We start from the raw sequence: 25,785 nt of genomic DNA, 5'->3' as shown, positions 1-25,785 counted from the left end.
TTGGTTTTCCAAGCTACACCAGGTTTCCAAGGGAACAGCCTAGCATCTCAGCTGGAGCACCAAAACTCCTAGGAGACATCAGAATGACCAAGCTTGGGTGAGAGGCACACTCTCTATTCAACTGACTCTTAAGTTAGGGAAATTACTAGTAATGGAAGTAAAGTTGTTATGAGCACCGTGTTAGATCAATCTGGCCAAATCAATGATTATAAATGTTAAGAAGTATCCTGTGTTTTACTAAGACAATTATACAAAAATCTGTAAAAAATTCTAATGAAACAATTGTGTTATAGTTAAGTACAATTATGGGTCTCTGGGAGCTTGGAGCCTGCCTGTCACACTGGACTTTGATGAAAACTGAAGGCAGTGAGAAGTTGGGGTAGTTACCACATTTTGCTACCCTAATACTTCATTATGATCAATGGGAAAACAGAACATTTTCTTCCAAAATACAAACCTTTAATGGTCCACAGACTACTGAATAAAGTCCTCAAGATGGCATATAAAGGAACTGGGGGGGTGTAGCTCAGTGGTGCCGTACTTCCCCAGCATGTGTGAGGCCCTGGGTTCAATCTCTAGCATCACATTTTAAAAAAAGGAAAAAAATAAATAATAAAATAAAAAAAGAGAAGGTCCTCCATAACCTAGTCCCATGCACTTTGCATTCTAAAGTTCTCACTAAGCCTCCTGGGTCTGCTTTTCCCTTACAGCACTGATCATAGTGCATTACTGAAGCCAGATTTACAGATAAGTAGTTAGTGTAGTTAGGTAAATTGGGTCTAATATCGAGTAAGAGAAATAAAATGGAGGCCATTATAGAGAATGGAGTCCAGGAAAGCAGAGCAGCACTTGGGGAAATTGAAATGTTAATGTCCTGCCCCTTCCGGATTCCACCTTCTTCCTCCGGGAGAAGTCCTTTCTGCTGTCCTTTAATAAAGCTTCTACTTTCCACTCTAAACTTGCCTTGGTGTGCTTCTCTGGTGTTATACTGCAGCATTTGGGGAAGCAAAGACTCGTCACCATGCCGGTAAACAGCGGTACCATTATAATTGGCTGGTTATACATAAGTCCCTTTTAGTATATTGTAAGCCTCCACAAGGGTGTATCTTTTAACATACAGTGTTGGGTATATATAGGATGCTCAGCAATTATTTGATGAATGAATAATATGCTCCTAAATGTTAAAAGAATTTTAACATTTTTATCATGAAGTCATAAAATTTTAGTAGTTCTCCTTTTATCAGAATGCGATCATTATGTATAATTTAAGGCACCAATTTTTAAAAAATGAACATAACTCTTTTAAAACAAATTCTCAATCCCTAGATATCCACCTAGCTGGCCTAGCACTCTAACGATGTTACTGAAATCAAACCAAGAACCAGGAGTTGAATATAATCTTTCTGAATTAGAATCAGTTTCTACATCAAATCCTTTACAGGTTTTTAAAGCTTTAAAATTTTTGAAATTTTTTATCTCAGTAATTTGCAATGAAATCACTCTCAGGTTGGTTGGTTTGCTTTTTTGGTATTGGGGATTGAATCTAGGGGAACTCAACCACTGAGACACATTCCCAGTCCCTTTTTTGTATTTTATTTAGGACAGGGTCTTACTGAATTGCTTAGGGCCTTACTAAATTGCTGAGTCTGGCTTCGAACTTGTGATCCTCCTGCTTTAGCCTCCCAAGCCGTTGGGATTATAGGCATGTGCCACCGCACCTGGCACTCTCAGGTATTTTAAATGGTAGTAGATTCTGAATTATTTCAGACAGGAAGCAAGCTTTGACAAATAAATCCACTATAATAGCTTGCTGGACTCCTTGATGCACACCTGTCCTCCCGGTTACTTGGGAGGATGAGGTAGAGGATCACTTGAGACAGCCTGAGAAACACAGCAAGACCTCTTATTAACACCAATGAACATCACTACTTTAACTCAAAATGCACCACTTTTGCTGGGCGCAGTGGCACACACCTATAATCTCAGCGGCTTGGGAGGCTGTAGCAGGATCACAAGTTCAAAGCCATCCTTAGAAAAAGCCAGGCACTAAGCAACTCAGTGAGACTCTGTCTCTAAATATAGTATAAGAAGGGCTGGGGATGTGGCTCAGTGGCCAAGTGCCCCTGAGTTCAATCCCTACTACCCTGTCCCCCCATCCCAAAATGCACCATTGGTGAAGAGGATATACTCAAAAAAGCACAGCATTTTATGCTTCTTGGAAACTTTAGACTTTACTACTAGTCCTGCAATTAAACATAAAAAGTATTTTATTTTGAACAGCATCATTCAAGGTTGAGTCTTAAATGTTACTTTAATAGTATCCAAAAAGAATCTGGTTTAGTTATTAATGACTTATTTTTATTTTTAAAAAATCTAGTATTTTACTCACTGTATATAGAGAACTGAATTTTTAAAAAATAGTTTCTTTCTTTATGTGGATTATCTTAAGATATGAAGAACCAAATTATTCTTTGGTTTTATTATACGGGAAAAACAACACACAGTCTAGTCAAACAACTTTGTGATATTTATATTCTATTGCACAGATATGGGTTATACAAATTAGTAACACAAGTTATTTCTTAAACTCCAAACATATTCTAAAATATTATTACAGCATATGCCTAGGATATTAAAACATCAAGGTGGAAATCATACTCTAAATAGTTGAATGCAACACTGAAAATACTGTACATTTTAATTAAAGGAAAATTAAAATGTGTGCTCAAATGCTCTAACAAACTAGGCAGCAGGGAACTAACAACTACAAATAAGTCACTGTGGTCCATTTTAATGTATGCACATATATGATTATTCTTTAGATAACCCCTCCTCTTGAAAATGCATAATTAAAACATAAAAATCCAGATAAATGATTAAGAAATTTTAAATCATCCTAACACTAAGATTGGTGGTGAAGTGCAGTATTATCCATGACTTCATACAATTGCTAATTCGAATATAAAAGACACCACACTTAGAAAGAAGAAAAGATGTTTTTAAAGGTAATGGTTTTAATTGAATTAATGAGATGAAAAGATAGTGAAGCCCTGTTTGCTACTTACACGAAAGAAGATTTTAAAAAATAATCACTGCACAAAATACAAAGGATGGGGTTATGCTGTGGTATTAAATTTTTCTTCATGTTTTTCTTGACTGTTCAAGAACAAATTAAAGTTTCCACGGCAAATTTGTTTTCAAAATGCCGAATTGTGACACAATCACTGGCTTCACGTTTCTGAATACCTGTTTGGGAGAAAAAAGTTTTTAAATTTTTGGTTCTTTAATAAAAAATACTCACATTAATCTTCAGAGTAATGTTTGAGATACATGAAAACATTTCATTATATTCCATAAACTTCTATAGCTTTGCTTACATTGTAGAAAATTTCTCTCCCTTTTCTGAATTAATTAAGCATCTTCACAGATCATAGCAACAATAATAAGACTTCCAGATTGTTTGCAAATTTTTCAACCTGAAGGTTTTGGAAATGTTTTACATCTTGACAGTGGTAGTATTTGCATGACCATGTGTATATTTGTGGAAACTGAGAAATGTACAATAAAAAGGAAAAATTTCAGTATGTATTTTGTTATATATCCATTTGTAAGAATCAGTTTGGACTTTAAAAAATTATGAACCTATCTACAAAGAACAAATTTAAAAAAATATGAACCAAGATAATTTTTAAATGTAAGAAATCAAGTGGTAGTTTTCAGATGGCTCATCAGGCCCAGGTGAAGAGAACAGTATTATTATTGTTAATAAAAGCCAGGAAAGCTGGGTGACACAAAGAAATCATACCACAGTGCATCTGAATGGCACTTCTTGATTTCTATAGTTCTGTCACAGGTACTCTTGTATTATTTTTACAATAGAAAGAAAATAGGAACATACTGTTATTCTTATTTTTCAGGTGAGAAAACAAAGGTTAAATGATTTGGCAAAGTGACATTAGTTGGATCAAAGTTCTTAATTCCTCACCCTAATTCTTTTCTAACTAAACTATGATTATCCTCAAAGTGATCTAAAAGACAAACAGCTTGCTTATGATCCAGATCATAAACAAGTGAAAATACAAGTGAAGATCTGGTCTGAAGAGACCTTCTGGATAACAGAATGGATGAGACACGGTGGGGATAAAAAGTCAGACTAGGCAGCTATATGGAAAGTGAGACACCTTTTTTTCAAGACAATGCCATTTCAAACTGACTTGTTTTCTCTATCTGCAAAGGATATATTTAGAATTAAGATGATTGTATAAATCTGGAAATATTACATAGTGACACAATATCATTTTATTTTCTCACTCACTGCCAAGCATACTAAAAACGATGATCAAGCTTCGTCTAAATCATTTAACACAATGAAGTGGCATAATGGAATTTTCTGCCAACACTTTTAAAATTAAAAAGTATTACCTTTAATAGTTTCTCTGCGTTGCAGTTTGTAAGTTTCCTTGTCATGACACAGTCGATAAATAAAGAAACCCAAGTGATCGATGTTTTCAATGCGATCAGTAATAACCATGTGCTCATGAATCAGGTATGACTGTGGCAGATAGGTTCCAGCCTACATTTAGAAAATAACACATAAGAAAACCTCAAAAGGTACATTGAACAAACTAGAAAAAAGGACACAATTCTTAGAGATTTTAGTATTATACAAGAATTGACAAACTACTAACCATCCACCATGTACATTATATATATATTTTCTTATGGATTTTCTTTTTTTGAGATAGGGCCTGCTATGTTGCCCAGGCTAGCCTCAAAATCTTCAGCTCAAGTGATCCTTCTGCCTCACCCTCCGAAATAGCTGGGACCATAGATGCAGGCCACTATGCCCAGCTATAAACAAAGAGTTTTGTTGGAATACAGTCATGCCTAGTTGCTTACATATTGTCTATGGCATCAGAATTAAGTAGTTGGCTAATACTTACTCTCTAATCCTTTAAGAAAACTTCAGAAATTGTATTTTAATTTCAAAATATAAAACATTCAAAAACTAAAGAAGACAAAAGCTATGAGTCTGAGTAGTTCTTTGTAAAACTCTTGGTTATATTTTGGTAAGATGGGTTCCTATAGTGCTAATTTCTCAACAGAGAATTCCAATTCATTGTGACAATATTATTAATGAAAATACTAAACATTTTTATACCTTGATGTTAATAAGTAACTCCAACAGATTTCTGGGCGGCATAACAATGGAAGTGTTCAGAGGGATCACATAGCATTTATCCAGGTTAAGATCTAAATACGCAGTGAGTTTCTGGGAAGAAAAAGATGCACTTTAGTTAGATGAATATCTATAAGACAGGCAGCAACTAGATTTTTGAGATTAATTGGTATCAATAAAATGGGTTGACTTTAGAATGTATCAATCACCTGTATTTCAATAAATCAAGAATTTGGTGAGATAGGAAAATAGGAATGGGGGAGAAAAAATTACTGCAAGTAAATAAAATTCTTACAGGGGCTTGTTTCTATAATAAGTAATAATAATACCTATTAAAATTAATTACATATACCTATCATTGGATTGGGAGATTTGGTGCCCTTCATTTATAAGCCCAAATACCCCTTCCCCTCTCTTATGAATATGAAATACTAGCATCATCCTTAGAGCACTGGGAAAATGACCTCTTAAAATGATTTTGTCTTCTGTGGTTCAGATGAGAAAGCCCAGTTCACAATATAGCTTTGAGGATAGAGTTAAAGTGAACCCTATAACACTGAGATTTCTAAGAACTCGGTGTTAGCTACTATTATTTACTCTTTGCTTTGGCTAAGTTTTTTAATTTAAAGGAATTTCTCAAAATGGTTTATATGAAATGTCTGCAAAATTAACTGCAGGGATACATGTCAGTGTTCAAAATGGCAAAACCACAGGCAATCAATGAAGTTCTGAATCTCTGAATCCTGGTTTGAGGAAGCAAGTTCCTAGGACGAAAGTACTGGGGAAATTGAAATATAAACTAATATAACTAAATAATCATGTTAATTTTCTTAGACATGATAATGACATTGTAGTTATGTAGAAGAATATCCCTTTTCTTAAGAGATAACAGATTAAGTATTCAGGGGTAAATAGTCAAATGGGAGGAAAATAAAGATGAAGTAAATATGGCAAAATGTTGGAGCCAGATTGGAAGATTTGGGTATCTCATCAACTCTTTTCCATTGCATAAAAATGTTGAAAAGTAGGGGGGAAATGCAGAATGAGAACTTAGACAAAGATCAACAAATAATTAATTTCTGAAAAATTCTATAATGAAGTGGAAACACAAATTACATCCTTCTAAGAAAATATGGGAGTAAGAAAAAAATAAAAGTAATTTGCCAGCAAAGGACGAACAGCCATGAAGTGGGCTTTCACAGTAGGTAAGGCAAGGGAAGAATGGGTGCAAGATGTGAGAAGACCAGGTCCCTAGGGGTCTGCTTCAGAGAAAGCAAAGAAATCCAATTCCATTTTTAAAAGTAAAAATTAAACAGAAAATTTAACAAACACGGAAATTAAACTACAAAAAGCACAAATGAAAAACCTACATTCTTTTTAAAATTCTGGACACTTGGCTCACCTTGTTAAAGTCATGAACAATGTTAGCAGGATCACTATCTGCAAATTCTGGGACAGGCACGCTGATGAATTCAACCGCATCTTCTTCAAAGATTTTAATATTTTCTTCAATTGTCTGGTAGCGAGCAGCTGGGGCATCTGCAGAAGGCTCATTTAAGATGACATCATCTTTGATGTACTTTATTCCACAGTAGTACACGTCATCTGGCTATAGAGAGTTTAAACACTCATTTCAGCAATTCAGGGTGAGACAGGTTTTTAAATGTAAGCATTACTTAAGCTGCCACCTCTATCTAAATAGCATTTTGCTTGCAAACTCTTACTTTTAGATGACAGGTCAGACAGTTTAATTACAGAGTTAACACATTCTTTAAGATCAGGTTCTGAAGTAATATTAAAAAAAAATGACTTCAGAAGGAGAAAAGCAGCTGGTTTTCCCTTTACTTTTTGTGGTAGATAAAAACAGAGTGTAGGAGAAATTATTCATCTAGTGACAAGTAAGTGTGAAGAAACACACAGGCCTACTTCTACCTGCAAGCACTGTTTTTCACAGAAGAATATATGCAGAAACAAGTCATGGTTTTGTCTGAAAGAACTTGCTTTTGATGTAGTTTACTTATTACATGATTTTTCCTTTATTAGCCATACTGATAATTTTCTTGAATTTTACACATAAGTACACGTAAATCTGATTTTTTCTTTATATCATAATTAAGTGAAAAACATAGTAAATCTTTGTAATTGTATTATATTTAAATGTAAGAATTTCTGAAAAATGCTACAAAGCCAAGTTCCAACCTCTATCTAAATAGCCTTTTTCTTGCAAACTCTTTTACATTTTGATGATAAATAAACCAAAATATAGACTTCATGTGTGTGCACATGTGGGAGGTGTTTACAGTACACATATATACAATAAATATTGGAGGCCTATTAACAAAATGTTTTGGAGCCAAATGTTATCTCTGAACAGTAGAAATGCCAAATGATTTTTGTCTGTATCACATGTATTTTTATAAAAAATTATATTTTTAAAAATGACCAGTGGGCTGGGTTTGTAGCTCAGTGGTAGAGTGCCTGTCTAGCATGTGTGAGGCACTGAGTTCAATTCTTAGCACTGCAAAGAAAGAAAGAAATAAAGAAAGAAAGAAAGAAAGAAAGAAAGAAAGGCCCATCAACTAAAAAGACATTAAAAAAAATGACTGGTATTTCAGTAATGTCCATCAACATGCTGTCATCTTGACTAATACAGAAAAAAGCATAAGATTTATTCATTCTATATTTCAAAATTAGTTACTTCAATTTTTAAAGTGAATTAGTTTTTAACTGTTTCTCAAAATTCTGAAACATTGAAATATTTGAAATAGTCATAAAAACTAAATTTCCTACAGCAAAATTCCTAAAGGGGAGAAAAAGCCCTACTGCATGATTGCCTAGAGGAATATACACAAAAGAAGTCATAATTAATTGAAAGAAAAAAACCTATGTCTCAATTCACTGGGATTACTATTAAAAATTCTAACTTATAAGCAAAATTTACCCTAGGTTACTATATTATCACTGCTGCAGTTATCCTGCTCTTAAAGAAATCAATGACTTTGGTCTGGGCTCAAGAGAAAATGGCTATTGTAGGGGTAAATCAAATTGGTTTACCCATTAGCCACAAATACTGTCTATCAACAGACAGTATTTGTGACTAATGTATTTATTCAAATGGCAATTCATGATACTATACCTTTTAGTCACTAATTATGGTAGGAAAATGAAGTCGAGTCGATTTTGACTTTATTTACCCAATAGTCTAAACCCTTTAGTCAGCGACATCTCAAAATACTGCTATTCTGCCTTTTGGCAAACATATGATTAGGAGATTTTTTTAAAAATACAGCTTTAAAACAGGACCACCGTTCTGGCTAAAAGCCACAGACTGCAAGTAAAAGCTTAGGACTAGTTAGGAAATCTTTCTGATACACATGATGGGAAGGCCAAAAAAAAAAAAAAAATTTTTTTTTCCCACTTACTTGAAGTGCAAAATATTTGTACAGATAAGCTCCTCCAAGAATGACACCTGCTAGCATAAATGCTAGTCCAAAGCACATGCACCAACACCAGGCTCTTCTCTGGCCAACTGGTACCACATCATCTGGATCCTAAGATATAAAATGGACAGTTAATATCTCTGAGCAGAATCACAAAAGGCTCAGAATTAGAAAAACCTTAAGGATTATGTTTTAATGAATGAAGACATAAAGACCAAAAGAGTTGGGACCCTGAACAAAATCAACCCAGGAATAATAACTGGTAGTAATAATAACCTCAATGCCTGCTCATCTGAGGACACTGGTCCCTAAGGAGAATTAAACCGATTCTAATTTTCAATACCATATCTGCTAATCATGTCTAAAGCAATGATACACTCTATAATTTCTATTTTCCATGCATTTTTGATGCTATTGTCTAACATCTAAAAATTCACAAAAGGTTACAACTTTGTCTTGCAGTATTATGATACTAAGCTTCATGTATTACACAGATCTAGGGAATCTATCAGATCAGTCTCAAAATTATGTGTTACCCTGCTATAAGTAGTTCATGCCAGGCATAAAACCATTCCTGATTCATTCATAAGAACAAGTAACAGGAAAATGAGAAAGGACAGAACAGATAATACGATGCTAAAATTCTTTAAACAATTAGAATCTCAAAGAGCACAAAGTTACTCAGAAATAACCCTATAATTCCATTGTTCTAAATTAAATTACAGTTTGCTAAAGTTCCTCATTTTATTCAAAATCAAAGCAGTAGAAAAAAAAAAGACCGGTTATTAATTAAAAAGCTAATTCAATAATTAAAAACTAAAACCCAATATGGAATATGTTAAGGGAGAAAGTGGACTTAACCTAAGACATAGAATAGTATGTATAAATTTAGACAGAAAAACTGTATTAATGATGAACAAACATATTGTGAGTTTATCAGACCAAGAAAATATATGTGGTTGAAGCAATCCCTTAAGAAAGAGAGTATGATTATGTTTTCAATTCCAAGATAAGGAATTTTATCTTGATTTTATTGGGAAAAATTCAATCCCAAATGTTACAGCAACCAAGAGCAATGTAACAGTATGCTCCTAGATGATTGAGGTTCTATTTTTAAAGATAGACTTTAACACTTAACAAATACTATTTAATCTAAGAATCAGATAGATCAAGCACTATGAGTATTACATTTTGCTGTGGTACTTGTTCACATGCCAAGTGTGCACACTTAAGGCACTGAGTACACCACTGGGAAAGCAGTACACTTGCAGATAAGCCTGGAAGACATACGTGAAAATAAAGTTAAAAGAATACGGGGGAGTCACTGGGTATTATGACTCTTGAACGATAAAGTCTGTTTTGCTTGAGCCCTAGTCTGATACAAATATCTAGGGAGATAAGAAATTGTTCCTAACATAATTTCAGGGCAGAGACGGGTGGGGGATGGGCATGACAGATGGAAATAAGTCATTTCCAACATTTGGTATCAGCTGCTGAGACAGTCAAATGTATGAACACACCCACCCTATCTAGCAGGCTTTCTCTTTTAATAGCACATAAATAGACAAAGACCCCAGGCAGATACCTATAAAAGAATATGCAGTCTTAACAGTCAAGTTTTCAAGCTTTTTGATAAATCATTTTAACTGTTCAGCAAACAACAATTTTCAGAAAAAAACTGTAAATATCTACCAAGCGCCAAGAGCTGTGGTAGGCACTAGGAAGATAGCCTCTGCCAAGGAAAAGACCAATTGGATCAGTCTGAAAAACAGATACATTTACAATTGTAAAGAATGTAAATATGATACGGGCACAGAGAACACATAAAGGATGAGTTTGGAAAGAAGATTTCTTGAGGAGAAAATAACTTGAGTGGAATGTTAAAGGATAAATATTCATTACCAAAGCAGAAGATTGAGTTAAAAGAAATTATATATAAGACAAAAGGATGAATAAAATCATGGAGCAAGAATGCACATTTCCAAGGACTATGTGCTATTTTTAGCTGGAGTACTCAATATGATAGGGAAGGGTCAAGACATGACAATTAGAAGTAACTGGGGAAGATTACAAAGGGCCATTACAGGCCACGGTATGAACCTGAATTCTCATGCTATTAAAAAAATTACTTTTTAGAATTATTACAATAAAAGAAAAAAATAGCAATTTCTTGAAAAATTATATTTACAAAATACTTCAATTATTCACAGGTCATTTATTAGTACCTCAAAAATGTGAAATTTATGGCTTAAGAATGAGAAAATAAACAGTCTCTGAATAATCAAATTATGAACCCAAAGTCCATGCACCATAGTCAGAAACTTTGTAAGAGCTACCAAGGGTTCAAAGTCTAATTTCTTTTTTCTTCTCTACATTCCTAGTAATCACTTCCTATCTTGTGTTACAAAAGTTCACATACAGATCTTCTCTCTTCCTGATGCACTATAAGGTTCTTAGGAATATCCATTCATAATCATTTTGTATTACTCGTAACTCAAAACTAAGCATGGCACTTAGTAGGCATGAAAATATTTGATGCATGAACAAAACTTAAATACAGAAAAAAAAGTTTTGGCTACTAAATTTTTTATGATTTGCAAAAGTTACATCAGCAACTTACAAGATAATGCAGGAGAGAATCATAATTCACGATGCAACAATAAACTGACAATTTAGCAAAACAGTAGCCTTACTTAGCCCAGTTCAACATTTATTAAAAGCCTATTGTGTGCAACACGGCACTAGATCCTGTGGCAAATTCAAATGTGATTAAGACATGACTCATACCATGAGCAATTCATGATCAAGAATTAACACTATGAATGACAGACAAATGTCTCATAATATGAGTTATGAAAAACGGATTAAAATACATTCAAGATTTAAGTTTTGATTTAAGGTATTCTTAAGTGATTAGATTTTAACATTTAAAAGAGTAAGCTTTATTTGAAGAAATGCTCCATGACTATCCTTCTGGAAACCTCATAATTACTGGTAAAACTTCAGATTTATATAATGCCTTTTCAAGTAAGGAGTACAGAAATTCCCATTAAAATTGTTTCCTTTCAACATTTTACCAGAGGTCCTAGTCAGTAAACAAGGAACAGGTACAAGAATAGGTATAGGATTAGAAAGAGAAAAAAAATTGTCATTATTTGTAAATAATCTTTGCATAATATCTGAGAAAGTCAAATTATTCAAAACTAATTACAAATCAGCAAGATTGCTAAAAATCAAATATCCAAAATCCACTTAAAGATGTCTACGTGAATATTAATAATGGTATATTAAAAATAGCCTCAACACACCCCAGCATGGCTGAATCTCAAAAACATGCTAAGTAAAAGAAGTCCAGCACAAAAGAGTTTCGTTTGATTTCATTATGAAATTCTAGAAAAGACAAAACCATGGTAACAAAATGCAGCTTAGTGGTTGTCATAGTGAGAGGCTGGAAAAACTGACTATACAGAAGCATGAGAATCATTTTAGGGTGATGGAAGCATGTCCTATCTTGACTTTTACAGTGGACTCATGGCTTTACATTGATACCATAAACTCAAACTGTACAAATAAAATGGGTAAGTTATACTGCATGACAATTAATTTCAACGTGGAAGGGGGGAAGACATCAACTGAGTTCAGGAAATAAAGAAAGTCTAACAATACCAAGTGCTGGGGAAGGAACTGAACAAAGGGAAGGTGTCCATCAAGAGAATAAAGTGTTGGGGCTGGGGTTGTGGCTCAGCAGTAGAACGCTTCCCTAGCAGGGCACCTGGTTTGATCCTCAGCACCACATAAAAATAAAATAAAGGTATTGTGTCCAACTACAACTAAAAAACGATTAAAAAAGAGAATAAAGTGTTACAGACTTATATAATACTGTTAAAAAGAATCAACTAGCCCTGCTGACTTAATTAAACATAATAATGAACTTAAAAAAAAAACAGGCAAGTTGTACAATATATAAGTATATATTTAAGAATACTAAGTATGATATTTAAGACCTTAAAAATAAAATATACTATAGGTTCTCTATATATTCTCTATATTTTCATATACTTGGAATATTTCATAATTAAGGACAATGAAAACAAATCACTAAGCAGCAGGAGCTTCTTCACTGGGTATATAACTTTACCTGGCCTCATTTAATAGAAGTCACCCAGGCATTTCCTCCCCCTGTACTGTAATAAAACTGGTACTCCTTAAATTGTGTTTACAAGGTAACGGAACTCCCACAGGTGCTGTACAATTATCATCTCATTAATCTCCCTGAAACCTCAAGATTTTAGCCCAGTTTATAAATGAAGACACTGAAGTACATGCTGGCCTATAAACAATAGCAGATACAGAAACGGCAGATATACAAAGTCACGGCTTTCAAAGTATTTCACTGTAGCACCATACTAATTTCTGGATCAAATAAATCTTACTGGATGATAAAGTAGAATTACTTAGCCACTATATTTTAAAATGAAAGATATAAATTATGTTCTGTTACTTCTATTAGTTAAGAATCAGGTCATCTAAATCAGTTCTCTAAGAGGCTTCAGTAAATGTGCTTGAGTTATAAATTTATAAAATGTTTTTTTCCAATAATTTTTTATTCTGTTCTCAAACTAACAAATCACTTCACATCCTCAGGCACTTCTACTGGCACCTTTTTAATATGATAAATGAAGCTTCTAAGAGACATTTTCAAAGCTCAGATGTACTATCTTCTATTATTAAAACAGCAATGCTATACTAAAGAGGAAAATATATCTTAGGTTTAAAAATTAAGAGACAGAAACACATACACAATGGCATAGAAACTCTTTAACTATAAAAATAAAACAGAAACATGGAAAAGTACCGACATAATTTACTCAGAATATCATGGGCTATTTAATCTTCAGAAGTAATTTTTTTTTCTGCTAAGAAACACAATACATTTCAAAACATGTAAGACATGTAATACATGTAAATTCAGGTATACATAGGTCATCTACCCATGATGTATTGTTTGGACTACATGTTTCCCCAAACAAAATCAGCTGCCAATATTTTTAAAATTTGCTTATTTACATTTTTAAAAAATGTTCTAGTGTTTTCAACTCCTCTCAACATTTTTCTTGCTGCTTGAAGATCAAACATACAATACAATGTTCTTTTCTACAGTGTTGCTTGATTTTGTACCCTGATCTTCATTTTCAGCTATGACTAAATATGGCTCCTCCTGTAAACTTATTATATAATAAAACAATTTAAACTACTTTTCCATATAAAAGATTTTGCAGTCTAGGTTTTAGAGTCTGGTAGATGTTCTACTGACCTAACTTCTACTTAGATTACTTTTTTAAATACAGAAATATCAAAAAGACATGATCTAGTCATCTGTCCATTATTAATAGCCTTAATTACCAAATGTATCTGCTATATGTAAAATAAACTCTCTAGCTGAGATGTTAACAATCCATAAAGATACCAAATATGTCTTTGCACTGTATTCTTATCCTCTTAAATCAGTATCTGAATTTTGCTTCCTAATTTGCCTTCTCAAATAGGACTGCTATTGTCTTAACTGGCATTATGAAGTCCATATGGAAAATATTATGTTTGACACATAAACAGGAAGCAGTTTTCCAAGTGATTGGCATTATATGGTTAGAAACAGAAAGCTGGCTTAATATTTCACAAAGGTCTCTGACCTTTTCAGTACTGGCTTTTGTTCAGCCAAGTTAATTAGTATTGAGTCAAAGTTGGTAATTACACCAACATGTTATGATCAATAATATTATTCCCTTATTCTGCATTTGGAATGGAGGAAGTTTAAATAAAGGGGAGAGAACACTCTCCAATTACAAGGTCTACAAGTATTTTACTAACATATTTTTTTATTAACAAATCCTACAAAGTATAGCAGCAATAGAGGAAGAAAATAAAACCAAAAAGCTATTACATAACAGTCTAACTCTTGTGAGAAATCTATAGAATCTGAATCAAATTATCAGCACCAGAGAAAATTAGCACAGGCCTAGGTAAAGAAAAATAGGTCAGAACTTAAAAAAAAAAAAAAATCAGGCAGGCTATAAAAGCATTTAGGGCTGGATCATAACTTAATCACATGTGTACCATTAGTGACCAGCAGAGTATGTGGTACAAAGTAAAACACTACTATATGAATACCTTAAAATCTATGCTTTTTTTTCTATAGTTGAAAAGATGACCATCACTTCTATATGGTATTTATTCAATCTATGGATAGAATTGTACTAGCAAGAGTAGTTTATGAAGTGAAATTTTAGCAGACTTTCAAATTCATATTTGGGAGTTAAAAGGTATTAGAATAGGAAAAAGAAAGCCTAAACTAGCACAACCAGATGTTTGTACACAGCAGTATTATAGGCAAATGTTCTTTACTGTGAATGATAACCTTTCCCAGGGAAAGCTAAATTAGTTATGACAGATTTTTTTTTTCCTTACCACTGGCTGAATCACACTGGGATCATATTGTTCCCGTGTCAACTACCTTTCAAAAAATTTAAAGCATGATAGGAATGCTCTACTCCTGCATAATTCATTATAAAATTGTCAGGATTGTAGAAGAAAAACAAAACTGTTTTGGACTCATTTTTTGTATAAATGTTGGACTTTAATGTCATTCACCAAGATAAATAGTACTCGTTCATATTCAAATATGGGTAATTCCATTTGAAATGCAGAACAGAATGCTTGCCAAGAAAGAGAGGGGATAGGGAGGAGTATTTACTTATTATAATATTGGAAATTGAATCCAGGGCCTCATGAGCTCTACCATTGAACTATACCCCGAGCCTATATAAAATAATTTAAATTTGGACAGTTATAGATTATCTTTCACCCAAGTTTGAAATTTTGAAAGTTACACAAAATGACTAACTAGGGAAAAAAAAACTATAGTTCTTGATATCATGGATAACTGTTTCTCTATAGTGAGCTGCTGAGAAATGCTTTGAGCCTCGGGCTCTAATGCCTGGCACTCAATGTGTGGACTGTAAATACTCAGTGAAATTATTTGCTTGCTTTTATTTTTCAGACTCTTGGACTCGGGGACATGATTTTCTTGTGAAAGCAGACATAGACATTTAAGTAGGTTGTGATTAATTTGGTACATACTGCTTACATAACTGGTAGGTCTTTCCTAGCTACACCATGTGCTTCTGGAAGGCTGGGATGCTTAGGAATTTTTTAATTCTTCATATGCTGTCTGACCGTGGAGTAGTTGCTCCTAAATATGTGATCAATACAGTTATCAAAAAGAAAACAAAAATCCCCTATGAAGGACATCGTTTTTTACAGATAAACCTAACATAGCTCAGGGAGTTAAGTAAAAATGATTTGTGTAACATTACAAATATCTGGAGCTAATAAGGTCTATCATCTGCCTCCACAGGCGACTTATGGAAAACATGGAGCTATTAGGTCAGCATCTGACTAGATAGCTTAGACAAATTAACTTGGGCAATAAATAAAGTAAAACAATGTCCCATTTGGACAATATACACCCAACCAGATATAATTAACCAGAAATTGCTATAACCATACCCAGAAAAATTGGTTACATGTGTCGTATGTAAATACAAAGAAAGGGCTAACTAGTCACCTTCCATTTAGATATATCTATGGGTAATATCTAAAACCACAAAACAAAACAAAAAAAAACTATGAAAGAGCAGTATAAGCCAGTATTTAAAGTAGCTATTCAACTATGGTCAAGGACGTTTGGGGTGAGGGTGGGGCTGTCCATAAGGTCAAACTATTTCCATAATAAAACACTGACACTGCTTCACGTTCATTCTTACTGGTGTGCAGTGCTTTCCAGAAGCTAAACATGTGATATCACAATAGACTGCTATTGAGCTATTCATTAAAGAACACTCTAAAAATGTAAAACAATGCTTAGTCTTTAAATCATTTTGGTTGCTTAGAAAATTTTATTATTCATAAAAATGTTATTTGTGGAGGCTGGGGTTGTGGCTCAGCAGGAGACTGCTTGCCTTGCATGCGTGAGACACTGGGTTCAATCCTTAGCACCACATAAAAATAAAAAAAATAAAGGTATTGTGTCCATCTGCAACTAAAAAAAAATCAAAAAATGTTATATGTTAACATATTAAGGCTTATTATTATTTTAAATATGTTAAGTTGTAATACAGAAAATATCAAGATATATAATCTGCATAAGGCAAAAGCTCTTTGGGATTCTGAACAATTTTTAATATAAGGAGTTCTGAGACCAAAAAGTTTTGAGAACCCTGATTTAGAGAAATACATAGCTGAGATCACCAGGTATGGTCTGGGCAAGTTGTTTCTAGCACACAGATGCTAGCTAAGGGGATCAGTGGGGCTTGTCAAATCCACCCAACTGTATTCACCAAAAACCCAGAGAGGATACTTTTTTCTAATTTTCTCAAAAGCAGAATATGGTTTAGTGGCCACCCTGGAAGCAGAATACAAGAAGAAGCTAAGGAGTAAACATGATTCCTCTAATTAATTTAAGGGCTTAGAAATTAGAACAGTGATTGTCTCTAAAGAGAGAGGATGACAAACTCTAAGAGTATCAGATACATCTGAGTTGACAATAGTGTTTTATCTTTGTTTAGTTCAGGTGTAATTTAAAATTATCTAGCTGACACTCAAGATCCATGCATTTTACTACATATAGCGATATTATGATTTTTAAAAAGTATGTTCCTCTGAGGTAGGACAGGACTATTTACATTTTAAAACTAAGTGTTAACTTTGGTAAAACCCAACATTGAATTTTAAAAATTATATAAACACTTATTATGTAGGGAAGAAAAACAGTTTTAAATCCTAAGGGTTTTTATGTTGCAGGAATGAATCCTTGACAGTACTGCTTCCTGAACAACACACCTCATTCAGTGAGGGCATTGAACAAAAGGGAGAAATATCATTCATTTGATTTTCCCCATCAACTATTTAAAAATATACAAATCATTCCTACTTCATAGGCTATGGGAAAATAAGCATTAGACCACATTTGAACACATGGGTCATAACTTTCCAGCCTGCTTTTTACTTTAAAGGAGACTGTAAAATAATGGCCCAGTGTTTCTGGCTAACTTACTGCACGAATTCAAGTAAAATTCCTGATTTCTAGCTCACTTTTAAAAACTGGAGGATTAGACTGGGCACAGAGGCACATAACTATAATCCCAGCAACTCGGGGGCTGAGGCAGACAGACTGCAAATTCAAGGCCAGTATGGGCTAGTTAGCTGGATCCTGTCTCCCCACATCCCCTCCCGCCGCCCCGCCCCGTCCTTTAAAAAAAAATCATTATCATTATTATTATTTTTGGTAGCACTGGGAATTGTACACAGACCCTTGCACATGCTAGACAAGCACTCTATCACTGAGCTATATAGCCCCAGCCCAACATAAAAAAATAAAAAGGGCTGAGGAGTACCTGAATTCTACTTGAGTACTGCAAACTGGAGGATTGAAAAACAAACAAATGAAAGAAAAAGCTGGAGGAATATTGGGTTAAGGGTGGACTTCAGGGACAGAATGCAGTCTTAATGTGTGGGAAGCCCTGGGTTTAATCCTCAGCACCATAAAAACTGGAAGACTGAGTATAAAAAAGAAAATTCTAACTTGTTTATATGCAAAAAATCATTTTGTTAATTCACCTATTTGGGCATAGGAGCACTGAGTGTACCATCTCTGCTTAACATGTTTAGCAATGCCCTAGTCAAAACTTGAGCTTGGGAAATTTTATGTCCCAGTAGTAAAATACTAGCAATGAAAAAATGAATTGAAGGAGAAAGCTATAAAATTTAAGATGAAAGACTAAAAATGATAATGCAGACCTAAACAGACTGTCTCTCAAAATTGTTTTTCCCAGCATAAAGATGAGGTCTTCTTTTATATGTTGCAATGATTCAAGAGGTTTAATTAACAACACAATTTACCATTTGGGTTTTTTGTTTGTTTGTTTGTTTTTTAGACTGGGAATTGAGCCCTTGGTGTTAATCACTGAACCACATTCCCAGCCCTTCTTTTTATTTTGAAACAGGGTCTTGCTAAATTACTGAGGGTCTTACTAATTCACTGAAGCTGGCTTTGGTCTTGTAGTCCTCCTGCCTCAGCCTCCTGAGCCCCTGGGATTACAAGCATGTGCCACCATGCATAGCACAGTTTTAAACAGTAATATAACATTTTAATTATAGATAAGTTGAGAAAAATTTAGATTTAAGCTTAATTTTTAAACTTATTCTGAAAAAAAAAACTTGATATATAATTTTGGCATTAAAGGTTAAATATTTAAATGTGTAAAAACCCACCCAAACTCCTTGCTCCTTAAAGTATGGAATTCAACTATGCCAAAAAGGTTTGTATATTTATTTGAAATTTTGGAAGGATTAAGTATCTAACACAATGCTTAGAGTCAATTTTCCAAATAAACTTCCAGATATGTTACTTTTAAGTGGTATTTATAAACTACAAATTTTATTTCAATGTTAAATTCTCTTGTCATATTTATATTAGCTCTAAGTCAAAAAATTACTGCTGAAAACTTGTCAGGATTAAAAGATAAAAGCATTAAGTAAAAAAAAAAATCAGAATAACTATCATACAAAGAAAGGGTAATTTTCTCATTTCTGTAATTCAAGATTCAAATTTTTCTGTTTAGGATAAAGAGTCCATGTTCTCAAAATGTACAATTATAGAAATACTGCATAACCGATCAATCATAGAGATTTAAAAATCGGTAATTACTTAATCTTGTTCATTCAATTGTTGAATGAGATTAATTTCCTTAAAGCTGTTAAAAATTTATCTCGTATACGGGGTAAAAATGGGAGTTCATATCCCACTTGAATCAAAGTGTGAAATATGATATATCAAGAACTATGTAATGTTTTGAACAACCTACAATAAAAATTAATTAAAAAATAAATAAAATATATACTTCTGCACACAAAAAAAATTTATCTCAACTACTGATTAAAGGGGATAATCACAATTAAATGGAGATTTTAAAAAATGATGTCCTCAGAATAATATCTGTAAAGTAATTTTCAGTTGTCTATCTGGTAAGACTTTCATTGTTAACTTTCTGCAAAGAAGAGGGGCTGGCAATAACTATATTTATACATTACACAAGCTTAAAGTACAGTTTCATTGTTTATTTTCTAGATCATTTACACAAAAACCACCTCAGTTCACATTCAGAATAGTTAAATCCTTTAATAGACAGTAGTTATGCCTGAAGTCCTTTGGTGTGAAAGTCCTTAAGCTCAATAAAAATAGCACATTTGCCAAAAAAGGTTAAGAGAGTGAATTCATTTGTCCTAATTGAAAAGATAAATTTTTTTTCCTGGATCTCCATTGACATGATATTATACAAAACAGCTCACAAAGCTTCAGTTAAAACAGGAACTCAGAATTTCCTTTCCGGAAAAAAAAAAAAAAAAAATGTGGCTTTTGAAGAGACACTGTTATCTGTGATAAAGAAAATGTCCCACAATTAGATTGCCAGAAATGTGTTCATCATTTCTGGTTAAACACACACACACACACACAACAAAACAAAAAACAACTTCTATTCACATAAACCTCTTATATAGCAGAATTGAATTCCGTGAAGTCTTACTGGCTGATTATGCCCAGGATAGTACACTAGCTTGTCTATCTGGGAAGACTACAATCCTGGGAGACCTTCTGGCAGGTATCTTGCCCTCCAACGGCATGATATGCAATCTCACCCACACTCAACAGCAGCAGTGTCCAGCTGGGGATGAGTACCAGGAATGCAAACACAGGAGGTTTTGCCAAGGCACTTGGGACACACAGAGGCAATTCATTTATCTCCCAGCACTGAATCCTCACTTCAGATATCGACACCATCCATGGAGACCAAAATGTAATGACTGTAAAAGTTTTACTGGCCAATGTTTGCAAACACAAAATTATATAACTAGGTAATGATATGTATTTGGTTAAAGAGAATTAAGTTTCCAATTCCTTCTCTTAATACATTTCAGTCCTATTATGCATTTTATGATCCTCCCTCAACCCCACAAAACCCATAAAAAACAGAAATCACTACCATAAACAATAGGCTGTATTATGAAATCCTTCAGTCCTAATTGTGCAAATAGGTATAAACAATTGTGCAAAAAGTATAAACAACTGGGGTCCAAACAGCCATTTTGTGATGGGTAACTCAGAGCTTAGTTGTCTTTCGCTTTCTCTCATGCTCCATTCCTGCCCCATTTTCTCTCCTATACAAGCACTTTATTTGTCTTTCTTTTAAAGACATCTACGGACTTAGCAGGCAACACTCTGCATCAGCAAAACTGCTTGTGGGGATAACTAATGAAGCAAACGTAGGCTTTTTCAGGGCCTGATATTGGGAAAGAGGTTTCATAAGCAGGCATCGCAACAAAAGAGTTGTTGACAACTTGTCTGTTCTACAGTGAGATAACCAAAAATGAAATTTTTTTTATTACATAATTCCTTTATTCATCTCCTTTTTCTTCAGCCACTGCTACTTCAGATGAGGGAGGAATGTAACATGTTAAACATGGAAAGGAAGAAAGGGAACAGTCTATACTTAGAGTGAGGCAGTAGTTGTTATTTTTCACAATTAAAACAATTTAATTCTTGCCAAAATAAAATTACGCAATCCTAACATCTCCATAGAATTTTAAAAACTGGAAGAATCCTTACAGACCATCTGGTCCTACCCTATCTCACAGACAGGAAAACTAAAATTTAAGCCCAAGATCAAGCAGTTATATAATGACAAAACTGGGACTTCTGCTTTAGTACATTCAGTATTTTCTTTGATATACCATATACAAACGATTCTCTAAGGTTCAAAGCTAGACATAAAATAAATGGATTGTTACCTACAACATAAAATGAGTTTATCATTTCAAAATCATTTTTTGTCACTCAAAACGAATTCTATAGATTCTTTGGTGTTTCTATTCCTCCAAGAGCTTTGTGACCACCAAACCAGGTATAGGAAGGTGAAAACAATTAATAGGAAAATTTAGGGGAAGAGAAAAAAAAAAAAAGCAAGCTACTTGATTGAGATAATCAATAGAAATAGCTGCTGGGATTAACAGCTACTGAAAAGACAAGGCTGAAAGCATAATAGAGCAATGGAACTGCTTCTGGAGGGTAGTTCTCCCCCTGTAGAGAGGAAAACAGCAAAAGACAGGAGCAGTGTAAAAGTATTGGAATGCATGTTATATAAGACAGCTGACTAGAGTGATCAGAATTCTTGTGGCATAAGGCAGTAGAATCTGCAGTTTAAAACCAGAACTCCAGATGATACCAGGACAACTGGTCCTCAAGAGCACCGTTTTGAAAAACACTGGTAGATAGATACTGTGGTCTAGGAGGGTTAAATGGTATTAAAAATTCTTACTCGGGGTGTACTAGTGTTAACTAGCCTCACTAGATCCTCTCAACCAACCAGGCAAAGGAAATGCCCCAGGCAAAACACATTAGGGCTAATTCCGTTCCCAGTCCAGGCAGTCAGACAAGGTGGTTGCCACACAGTCACCGGCAAGGAGCAAGAGAACATTATGTAATCACTGTCCCAGCTTTAAGATGAAGAGATCAGAAGTTCTCTCTCAATTGTCTGTCATTAAGTAAAGTCTCCCTTAATCTATTAAGTGACTGATTATAAGAATCCTACTTTTAATGTAGAGAAATATTTTGTTACCCAGTGAAGAAAAAAGTCTTTCAGCTTATAGGTGGGAAAAGAATTCATTATTTTTCTATCTACCAATGAATCTGTGACTAACATGTTTGTTATAAAGGAAAAGTCTCTACTAGGTCCAGTATTTTTCTTTGAATATAGGGATCTGAGAAAATAAGAAATGAAAGACAAAGTACAGAGCTGTAAATGGTTACTTTTAATAGCTGCAATAACCACAAAGTTTAAATTAGGATGAATTTGTGAGAAAGTCTAAGAACTGAAAATAGGGCCACTAATTCACAAAGAACAAAAATTGTCAGAAGTCAGACTTAAAGCTAATCAGAAAATTTAATTCTGATGTTTGTCCAGAGTTTCAAATCTTCTTCACTACAGTGGAACAGAGAAAAGCTATATGAAATGACATCATCCAATGCTTTCTCCTCCTTTTTTTTTTTTAAAGGGGAGGAGTTATATTTGTTTATAGGATTTAAAAATTACATACATATGTAAAAGCATTACAAACATATATTTGAGGTTGTTCTGACTGGGTACTTGAATATTAATCTATTTCAGGTACCATGTATGTTAGATGAACAAAGAGCTAAGATAATTTGCTACTGCAATTTTTCTCTGTGCATTCCAAACATTTTCTTTTAAGGCCAAGACTGTTTGCAATGGATTCAGGAAAACAATACTAATACCAAAACCAAAACCTTTAATCCTTTTAGGGAATCAGTTCACTGTCCTATTTCAAGGCAAGGCAAGTCATTTAAAAACCAACCCCAGTTATTTCTAACTACAACACTGCCAGAAAATAAGTACAGGCACATCCAGATTATCATTATATTCTCAAAAATTTTATAGTATATTAGTGGCCCATTTTTCAGTAGTAATTTTCATTAGACCATGTAAAAATTCTTATTACTCATAGTTGGCACACAAATGATTTAAATCAAAACTAAAATTACCCTGCTAAGTCTTGAAGAGCGCTAAGGAAAAATAAACTAAGCAACATAACTTCTACAATTAATTTCAACGGTACTGAATTTTGCAACCTTAAAGAAGATCTAGTAGGAAGAGGCAAAACTTCTGAGAAAAATCATATTCATATTTAAACCACTAAAAGTTAATAACGGCTCCACTTGTGATTTTTACTTAGGGCTGAAGGGGGACTTTATAAAACGAAGGAAAATTTTAAGGAGCTGGAGACAAATTTTTTTGGTTTCACTTTGCACAAGAGGCGCTCACAAAGACACTGATAAAATATTGAAATGTCAACTGCTGGTTTTACCCTTACATCCACATAGTCATTACTGACCTTTACCTGGAATATAGTTTTAATTATCAAACCAACAGCCAGAACCTACTCCTAGCTATCGCCTCACTATCGCCCTGCTCCAGACCCCACGGTGAAGTTCACCTGCCAAAACCGAAGAGCCGTGGAAAAGGAAGGTAAAGAAGAAAACGCTTTTTAAAAAATTAAGACGCTTGCAGTTGCTGGACTTAGTCCAAGTGCTGTTCAGCCTGGAAACGAAAGTAGGAAACAACAGAGGTTTAGGCTTGGAATGATGTCAGCCATTTTAGGCTCATTATTTATACTGGGAAGGGGAAGTGCCAAACTCGGCGGAGCTTGTTTTGCCTGTCGCAGCCGGTCCCAGGTGGAACCAGCCAGCTCCCGGCCCCGCGCACATCCCAGGACCGTACGAGGACAGGGGACGCGCGCAGCTCCGCGACCCCGCGGGGGTCGCCGCTCGCTGCACACGCACCTCGGTACAAAGAAGGAACCGCGGCCGCACCGCGGGGGGAGCGCGGGCTCTCCCGGGGTCCCCCACCCTGCGCAGCTGCCCCGCGGGGCCCAGCCCCCGCTCCCCGACCTTCCCGGGCTCGGACCTTGCAGTCCACCGCGACGGCGTCGGGGGGAATGATGAGCGCCTCCTCGCCGCTCTTGGGATCGTCCTTCTTGGCCTCCTTCTGGGCCAGAGCCGAGTTGAACGTCACCTTCACCATGGTGCGGCCTGGAGCCCCCTAGGCGGGCGGCGATGGGCTGGAGGCGCGGGCTGCGGGATCCCGGCTGCAGCTGCAGCCTCCTCGGCCGAGCTCCGAGCGCGACTCAGCGGCGGCTGTTGAAGCTCCGGCGGCTTTGCAGCGGCTGAGGCGGCGACTAGCTAGCTCAGCTCTCGCAGCCTCCCAGCTCTGGCTCGGGGGCGGGCGGGGCCTGAGGTCGGGAGGGGCGGAGCTGGCGGGTTGAGGGGCGGGGCCTGGGGACAGGGGCGGGGCCGAGCTCTGCGCCAGACCCTGCCCAGGCCCCCAAACCAGGCGCAGAACCCTACCAGTCGCGCTGGAAGGGTGAACCTAGGGGAGGGCAGGTGGCCTCTCTAGGTCCCCTGGATTTTCCGGTTCTGATTTCGCTTTCAACCAGTTTACCTCCAGGCCCAGTGTTGGCAGGTTGGTGGCAAAATCGGGTGAACTTTTGTGGTTCGCCGCACACAGTGGGTTAACCTCTGGCAGCACTAAGGCCGCCTCTTCCTTGCCCGCTGCCCCCACCGCGAACCTAAGGGCCAAGGGATTCTTGTGTTAGAAAGATCTCCATTTTTGCAATTTATTAGCGAACCGATTCACTACAGCACAGAAATGTTCAAAGCTCTGTATTTGTGATCTGATTTTATCTTTCACAGACCTCGCCCAAAGGCGTTGCCTGACTGACTTGCTTCTCCCCTCCCTGGGGAGGTCATTGCCTGCCCTGCCTAGTCCCAGATCAGTTCGGATGAATCCTCTTAGCAGATTTGTATTTTGAATATCTCATACTGGTGAAACAAAATGTTCCTCTCTTGTGCAGGCTTGGATCAAGCCCATGTGAACACTGGACTGATTTGTGATTCAAAGCAAGGTACTTGATGATTAGTCCTTTTCTGCAAAGTGAAAACTACTCATTTAAGGCTAAAGCAAAATTCTCATATTTTGAAGAAGTTTCATTTACAGCTGAAACCTCTGTAGAGAGGGAGGATACTGGCCTGTACTGTTTGTGGGTTTATGACTGTGTCACAGATGGCCCTTTGGACAATGGTTGATTCTGTATCCTTCTCCCTGGTTCACCCCAGACTTGTGGCTGTGCTCTACAAGATTCCAGCTGTGTCAGCTCTGGCCTGGGTCAACCCTGAGAAAAGTAGGTTGAGTCTGAGGTCTTTGAGGATTTGACTGCTGAATGAGAGACTTAGGTATCTTAGATCTTCATGGAAAGTTAGATCACAAATCCCCAAGAAACAGCCCAAGGTTACAAATTTCAGAAACATCCTGGACTGAGAAAGAAACCCAGGCCAGATGTGGAGCCATCTTGGGTATTCTGAAAGAATTAAGTGTTCAATGAAAGTAGGAGATGGGTTCCAGTTGTAATGAGATTTAACAGAAGCTAGCCATTGAGTTGCAGCAACTTATTTAAACTCCCTGGGTTGTTCTCACTTGG

General features: G+C 35.6%; 1 protein-coding gene across 1 annotated transcript; it reads right to left on the bottom strand.

The window, feature by feature from the left end:
• Positions 1-2,506: 2,506 nt before the first annotated feature.
• Itm2b (integral membrane protein 2B) lies at positions 2,507-24,535 on the bottom strand. Its single transcript, XM_076872752.1, has 6 exons — positions 24,216-24,535; positions 8,602-8,730; positions 6,582-6,788; positions 5,162-5,272; positions 4,423-4,573; positions 2,507-3,246 (listed from the first exon to the last, which is right to left on the bottom strand). The coding sequence occupies exons 1-6, from the start codon at positions 24,330-24,332 to the stop codon at positions 3,161-3,163; spliced, it is 801 nt and encodes a 266-aa protein (XP_076728867.1). The 5' UTR covers positions 24,333-24,535; the 3' UTR covers positions 2,507-3,160.
• Between the last annotated feature and the right edge of the window lie 1,250 nt (positions 24,536-25,785).

Source organism: Callospermophilus lateralis, chromosome 12, assembly GCF_048772815.1.
Source record: "Callospermophilus lateralis isolate mCalLat2 chromosome 12, mCalLat2.hap1, whole genome shotgun sequence".
NCBI classification, from domain to species: domain Eukaryota; kingdom Metazoa; phylum Chordata; class Mammalia; order Rodentia; family Sciuridae; genus Callospermophilus; species Callospermophilus lateralis.
Note: the sequence above shows the minus strand (reverse complement) of the source record. Positions and strands in the feature narration are given on the sequence as shown.

Coding starts and splice junctions, on each gene's coding strand:
- Itm2b (XM_076872752.1), bottom strand. CDS start 24,332: ATGGTGAAGGTGACGTTCAACTCGGCTCTGGCCCAGAAGGAGGCCAAG. Junction 6,789..8,601: donor ACAAATATTTTGCACTTCAA/GTAAGTGGGAAA, acceptor AACTCTCTATAG/CCAGATGACGTGTACTACTG. Junction 4,574..5,161: donor AGTTACTTATTAACATCAAG/GTATAAAAATGT, acceptor TTCTAAATGTAG/GCTGGAACCTATCTGCCACA.